Source organism: Hevea brasiliensis, unplaced genomic scaffold (genome assembly GCF_030052815.1).
Source record: "Hevea brasiliensis isolate MT/VB/25A 57/8 unplaced genomic scaffold, ASM3005281v1 Scaf1, whole genome shotgun sequence".
NCBI lineage: Eukaryota > Viridiplantae > Streptophyta > Magnoliopsida > Malpighiales > Euphorbiaceae > Hevea > Hevea brasiliensis.
In genome coordinates, this window is record NW_026614585.1 from 10,270,108 (window position 1) to 10,277,923 (window position 7,816).

Here is a 7,816-nt window from a genome sequence, read left to right on the forward strand (position 1 = left end):
TTAAAATATAGAAACAAAGTTCATATTTTGAAAGCATGATGTAATCTGAGGTGAGTTTCACTTTATTTAGTAACATTACCTGCAATAATTGTATGACATGGTATTTTTTTACTTGTATATGTAATTGTGCAAAGATGTATGCAATAACTTTATGCATCTAAGTCTAAAGAAACATAAGCCCCTATATTTTGTATATTTATATTTTGTCTCCTGATCCCAGGCACTGCTCAAGCTCCATTGCAGTAAATATTGAGAGGATCACAGGGTGCACATTTACTACATGGCCAAGTTCTGTCAAATTTACAATATCAAGTGATAGAGGCTGAGATTGCCCCTTCAACCTCCAAGAAAGAAGGCCTCAGCCAAATCTTTATTAAACGACCCATTCACAATACTATTCTGTCATTAGGAAGGGGCAAAGAAAGAAAAAGGGACAAAAAGGGAAACAAATTCAGGCAGGGTACATACCAGACTAACATTCAGGTTATACACACTTTTGACATCCTCTCCACTGATTTCATAGTTGATTGATTGCCAAAGAGTCCGTCCTCTTGTTGAAATAGTATCAAGCATTGAGAGAACCAATGCCATCCTGAAGACTGCTTGGTTAACTCCTCATTCCCGGCATTAATTGCTCACAACAACTTATCTCAACCCCTTGGTATTCCAAACTACATAAGACCCCATTTTACTGAATTCACAAGGACAAAAAGCAGTTATGGTCTTGGCCATCAAGGCTATAGCAGCAATGCTTGGAAACTGCCCCTTCTGGAAGTTGTGTACTGCTGCCTTTGAACTCTGAGGTTCACAAATCACCACTGCTTCAGGCTTCTTTTTGGAAGAAGAGGCTGGTTTATGACACCACCTTTGGATCCAAGCATGCGAAAGTGTTATGTCTTGATTTTTCCTCACTGAGTCGGTGGACGAGGATTCAGCATTCCTCAGTAATTCTGCAGTCTGATCCGTCACCATCCGTTCTTTACAATAAGACTTGTCCATCTTTGGTTCTGAACTAGTTTTGCAAGAGCTAGGTATTTTGCCGAAGAACCTGTTAACTTTTTCATGGGAAGTGGCTTCCCCCATTTTTGAGCTCTTAGTGCCATAAGCAAAAGACTCTGAAGCACTTGGTTTGAGACGTTTAACCCATCGGGTACACGGATCCAATCCTGATGGACCCTCCGCACAAGCGTTAGATTTTGCATTTGTGGGATGTTCAGCATGGGAAAGGAAGTGTTCCACATCTAAACTCTGGGTTCTCGAGGTGCTTCTCTCTGCATCATCTGCTGAATTTGCCACACCTGAGATTACAGGAATTTCCTGGTTAATATCAGGTAACTCTACGTTAGGCAGTCTGCTTCTACTCTCTTCTCTGTCTGAAGCTATTGCAGCATGAGATGTTGGTGACTTTTGGGGCCCCTCAATGTCCTACAAAATTCATAACTGATGATGACTATGAGCCATATCCTCCAATCAACAGACTATTAGATTCAAATATCCAGCATATATAACCTATGCATTTGATGGTCACCAATAGCATGTCAGAGTAAACAGATGAGCGAACAGCCCATAAAGCCATTGACCCCAGAATATAACATTTTTATTTTTAGATCAGTATGACCTGTTTTGCAGGGTATAAGCATAATATGAAGCGCCCCCCTCTTCTCTTTCCCTTTATGAGGTGAGACGTAAAGGTGAAGGTAATTATACATAATACTTTTAATAAAAACTTCAAATTTTATAAAAGTAGAAAGAAAAGGAAAATAACAAACTAAAAGGCCAACTTTACTAAAAAAAACATTAAGGAATTCACCAAAACAAACAAGTACAAAAGCTTACAAAGAATAAAGTAAAAAAATGAAACTTAAAACAAGTTATTAAGACAAATAAAATTGCTTTCTTTTTTTTTTTGGAGGGGGGGTGGCGAGGGTGGTCAATTGCTTTCATTTTGGAAAACAATCATTGTAAAACAATCATTGTTGTATGTATACTGTGGATAGGCTGAAAAAATAATGACAAATTTATATGTGATTAGTTTTTAAAGCATATATTCTGCCACAAAGGGGCATGCTTTATATTTGGCACATACATCTCATAGTGGCCTGCCTTCTTCAAAGCACCTATATGCTCTTCAGGTTCGCCTCACCTTCAGGCACACCTCTAAGCATAATTCTATTATGTATTTCAAAATCGTAGATTATGACATTCAGATAAATCCCATATATTTTAAAATATGTTTGCAGCATTTATATGCCTGCTATCAAAAAAAAAAAAAAAAGATGACATAAATAAATAAGAAGGCTGCAAAAACATGTCTGGGACTGGTAGCACACTTTTTAAAGACCCAACCACATCCCCTTAATGGCAACTACCAATCTATATCAACTCTTTGACCTACATAAAAGGAAAAAAAATAAAAACCAAAATCATTATCTTTGAAGAAAATCCCAGAAAACTTTTTTTTTTAAATTTCATTTCCCTTTGAGAATGCAACTGATTTTCAAGCAGCACTTGAAGGGACACGCTTGCTAAAATGATTAAACATAAAAAAATTTACCTTATTTGAGAGGGATGAATCCACACCTGCAACAAAAACAAAAAAAAGGGACTTACTAAAATACCAAAATAAGAACTAAATTAACCAAGATGCTAGATCTTAGCAAGACTATCTATATTTTTTATCATAACTTTCTACCTCGTGCTCCAAAACGTGGAAACATATTTATGTCAACATGATAGAAGAAACAAATACCCAAGTCCTTGACATATGAGATGTAATGAATACATACCAAAGAGATGGTTCTCCTGGAGAGTGTCCATGTCCATGGTGTCAGTTTCAGCTGATGATTCATTCTTTAAATCAACCCCAAAAGTATGGTCATTTTCAATATTCTCTTTTCCATCACTATCTGTGAAGCTGTCCAGAGTTTGTAGCTTCACTCCTTGCTTAATGTTCAAACCAAAATCAGGAGATAGGCTGAGGAGTTCACTCATTGGTTTTCCTTCAATTTTGGTGGATATTGTGGACTCTCTAAATATTTGACCTCCACCAGATAAGTTTACATCAGTCTTTTTGGTGAACAAGAAGTGGTGAGTAGTTTGAGAAAACTTTGGAGGACCTCCAAAAATCTCTTTTACAGAGTCTATATTGGTACATATTCTCATAGTCCTCGCATCATGAACAGAAGGGGGAATTCCTGGCGGTTCATAAGATCCAGAACATAATCTTGCCTCTGGAGGCCTGTCCTGGATAGGAAACAATTTACTATCAGAATGATTTGGCATCTTCTGGAAATGTTCACCAACAAAGTCTCTTGGGTGATTATCACTTGTTGAGGGATTATGTATTAATAGAGCTGCATTGCTATTCATTTTCTTCTGATCAATAAAAAAGGTACTATTTGGTTGATCAATGTATTCTTGCCTATGGAAAAAGGACTCAGTTGGAGTCCTTCCACTGTTAAATTCAGATGTCACAACTCTAGAAGTTGACCCCAAAAATTCATCCTTAAGAGGTGCTGAAAAAGCTATTACATTCTTTTCAAGCAATATATTGGACTTGACCTGCTGCTCTGGATTTGATGTGATGCCCTCAGGATCAAAATGATATTCTTTTGATTGAGTTTCTGTTTTGGAAGGAGTCCACTCAAGCATTGAGGGTAGATGGTTGTCAGTTCCACCTAGAGGAAAATCAAATCCAGAAGTAGGGCCGATTTGTGACCTTAAGGCTACTTCATGATGGCTTGAGGACTCGACATTCTTCAGAGATAAAATACCTGCTCTATTTTGAGAATATTTGAACATTGGAAAATGCTGGCCTTTGCATGTTTCATGCTTCAATTTTTTCAAACTTGTTGCTGTGCTTTCATTCATAAAGGCCTTATGCATTTCTCTAAATTCTTTCACAAACTTAGAGCTGTCTCTTTCTATCTCTGGCCCACCAAGTGAAGGATGATGCTTAGGTCTGTGAACGTCTTCCCCAGATTCAGAACGAAGCGATAATCGATTATGAACGTCATTCACTGACCTGTAACTTGTACGTGTCCAGTGAGACATCCAAACAGATTGGCAGGGCTGCATACACTTATCCGGAACTTCGTCCTTACCATTATCTGATTTCACAACCTGATCAGACATGTTAGGAAGAAATGCTGAATTATGCTTCAAAAGTATTGTACTACTATCCCTCAAGCGCTCATCAAAAGTCACCTGAAGATGCAGTCCAAAAGCAGTGTTAAAGCCAAAATTTTGAGGAGTATATAATTTCTATACCTAGTAAAAATGATACTGAGCAAAGGTCACTTTTTAAATTATATTTGGTGATCTCAAACTTGCAAATCCTAAGTTTAGCATTGGCCTAGCTCACAGAATAACAGACAGCTATGTGACCATAATCACAGCCTTCTTCCTTTTTCTTTTTAAGTTCCAAAACGAAAACATGATCAGACCCTTCTTTCTTTTTTTAGTAAGCGATTACGAACAAAATAATATTACTAATATTAAGTAGAAACAGCACTGAACAATTGGCAAGGCAAGCAAGACTTGTAAAATGAATGAATGAATGAAATCATAAATTATATGAAATTGGAATAGTATCACCAGCCGAGGACAGGATTTTGCAACATCCCATAAAGTTTGGAACTAATTTCAATGCAATTTTTCATTGAAACTTTCAATCTCACTCTAACATTAAACTCTGAGAAGAAATTGATACGGCAGTGACTGAATTGGAATTAAAGTCTGTATGCAGTGCCATCAGTGAGGTTGAAACTCTTCGAAACTACAATGCACTAATTTTTACCACAGTATCAACTTGAAAAAACCTCCAAACTGCAGAGAAGTAACTTTTTTTACTCCCCAACTATGAATCAGACACAATATGAACACTTCACGTCATGCTCCACAGTTGACAATAAAATGCTACACCTATGTCATATCCAAAGAACCCAGATGACCAAAAGAAGCCTATGGATTTTCTCTACCTTCTATTTGGAAAAAAAAAAAAGGCGCAACTTTCAACAGCATCCCGCCAACAATTTGAAGGTAAACAAGTCATCGAAGCAGAAGAAGAAGAAGAAAAAAAAAAAAAAAGGCAAAACACAAACAACACAACATGTAGTAGCCTCATCCTCATAGACATAGTACATATACTTGCAGGTGAAACTAAGCCTAATACTGCATACTTACGCAGATACACATAATTGTATGTGTATTCATACAGACGCAGGTGAACAACCTAAACGAATATTCACATCTAAGTAAGAAGCAACAACAGCCAGTGGAAACAACAGAGAAGAAACTTTAAAATAATAATAACAAATCGTAAAAACGAACTTACAAAGTTTACAGAGCAACGCAGCGAAGCGACGGCGAGACAGGCTCAGAATTCGCCGATCAAGAGAGAAAAAGAAAAAGGAGGAGGAGGAAAGAAAGAGGGGGAATTTTGTCTTCTTTTGGAAGTAGGGAATTTTGAATTTTGGGGGAATTTGTGGACAGGGAGGTGTGCAGAGAAGAGCAGTGGCGAAGGAGAAGAAGAGAGCAGACGAGCACAATACCACAGCCGAGCGCTCTCTCTCTCTCTCTCTCTCCTTCCAAGTTTGCTTTTTCCTTTTTTTTATTCGCTCTTCCATTAGCCACAAACTCGCAAGCCGACGATTTAGGAGAGAGACAAGTTGACCCACTCCCGCACTTTTTTTGCAATTGGTGCCTCTTTTTATTTTTTATTTTTTTTTATAGATTGAAACACAAATTATTTATAAAAATAAATTATTATTAAAATTTTAATAATTTTAATAAAATATTTATTTTTATATAATTTCTATAATTTTAAAAGACTAACCTAAAAACACTAAATTTTCCTCACTTTACCTTTTTATTTTATGCATATGATATAAATTCGGGCACGCGGAAAACACAAACTTAATAAATTAGTAAAAGAAAAAAATACAAATTAAAAAATAATATAAATTTTTTAATTTTTTAAATATTAAAATAATATTTAAAATAATATATTTACATATACTTATTATTATATTTGTAATCATAGATTTATTCTTCTAAATCAGACACATTTTTTTAATTGCATTTGTATTTTAAATATAATATATTGTTATAAAAAGAATTTAAAAGAAAATAATTAATACTATATAAAATATTAGTTAATTTTTTAATATAGCAGTAAATAAAAAAGAAAAATAGAATAGAAGACGTGGCGTGAAATTGGCGGTAAGTAGAAAAACAGTACCTAACTGTTTCTCGCGCTATTAAGATATCATTTGTTTTCAAAAATATCTTCGCCAAAGTGGACAAAATATCTTCCACTGGCTTCCTGTAACTGTAATTTTAAATTTTCTCTTCATAAAATACTGACTTAAAGTAATATTTTAAATTTTAAAAGTGAATTACTATTTTATAATATTAATTTTTGTAATCAAAATTGATGTCGATTAAATTTAATTAAAATTTTAAAAAATTTAATCTTAATTATTAGTAAAATTGAGATCAAGTATTTCAAATATCTTCTTAGATTAAATTTTGTCTTTTAAAAGTTAAATCAGATCAAATTAAATTAAAATTTAAATATTTAAATTAAATTAAATTCAAACTTAACGTTATATTAAGTAGAGTTAGATTAAATCTTATTTTTCCTTTAATTTTTTTAATTCTCAAAATACAGATTAAGGTGAATGTGTTTGTTGTTTATTTTATTATTCAAAGTTTAACACCCTGTCTGAGAAAAAGAATAATAATGATGAGAAAATAAATTTGAAAATATATTTTTTTATTAAAAAAAATAATTTTTATTTTATTAAAAATATAATTGTTATTTTCTTCTCCAACTATAACATATCTTTACAATATTCTAATTTCTCTATAACACTAAAAAAATAATTCTTTATTTTATCTTCTTCAATGATTCATAGAGTGCAACTGTTAGCACCTCAAAGTAAATTATTGAGAAGGGACTGAAAATATTAGTTTCAGCATATACCTAACATAATGCTAAATTCTTGAAAAGATTGGTTAGCTCATTTTGTTCACTCTTTTTTTCTATTGACTTGACACCATTTTTTTTATAGCCTTGATTTGACACAATTATAGAAGACTTTGAATCAAATAATTTCTTTAAAATAAATCATTTAAAAAAATTAATGTAATTTTCATATGATTATATTTTATTTTTATTTTTTTAAATAATTTAAAAAAAATTAATTTTTGTAAAATCATATATTTTCAAGAAGAAAATAAATTGCATTTTTGAGGATTATTAGAAATTGAGATTCAAATTATTTTTTTAAAAATTAAAATGAAAAAAATCCTTTGTAAACTCTAAGATCATATTTAATATGGCGATAATTCTAATGTAATAGATTATGTTACATATTTTATTATTTATTTTATAAGAAAAAAATTTAATATAATTAAATAATAATTATATAATATAATTAATTATATTTAAAAAACATAATAATATTAATAAATATATTTTTAATTATTTATTTTAATTTTTTTATTTATTATTAACACTATCATTACTATTATTATTATTATTACTCACATTCTCTCATCATCACATTACCATTTAATCACTTTTATCATCATTAACTACTATTATCTTTATTATCATTTGACCACTATTACTATTATTATAATTATTATTTTATTTTATCACTATTGGTATCTATTGAAAATTAAAATTAAAATTATTATTATATTATGTTATTTATATTTTATAATTAAATATAAAAATATATTATATTATAATTTTAATTATACTATATAATTAATTACATTACTTAATCTAATATTAACACTCTAT

At 31.9% G+C, this 7,816-nt stretch overlaps 1 protein-coding gene across 1 annotated transcript; it reads right to left on the reverse strand.

Moving 5' to 3' along the window:
* Positions 1 to 249: 249 nt before the first annotated feature.
* Positions 250 to 5,616, reverse strand: LOC110646792 (uncharacterized). Its single transcript, XM_021800339.2, has 4 exons — positions 5,336 to 5,616; positions 2,787 to 4,206; positions 2,555 to 2,580; positions 250 to 1,425 (listed from the first exon to the last, which is right to left on the reverse strand). Exons 2-4 carry the CDS (start codon positions 4,132 to 4,134, stop codon positions 646 to 648), a joined length of 2,154 nt encoding a protein of 717 aa, XP_021656031.2. The 5' UTR covers positions 4,135 to 4,206; positions 5,336 to 5,616; the 3' UTR covers positions 250 to 645.
* Between the last annotated feature and the right edge of the window lie 2,200 nt (positions 5,617 to 7,816).

Coding starts and splice junctions, on each gene's coding strand:
- LOC110646792 (XM_021800339.2), bottom strand. CDS start 4,134: ATGTCTGATCAGGTTGTGAAATCAGATAATGGTAAGGACGAAGTTCCG. Junction 2,581..2,786: donor CCAGGAGAACCATCTCTTTG/GTATGTATTCAT, acceptor TTTTTGTTGCAG/GTGTGGATTCATCCCTCTCA. Junction 1,426..2,554: donor ATTCATCCCTCTCAAATAAG/GTAAATTTTTTT, acceptor TGAATTTTGTAG/GACATTGAGGGGCCCCAAAA.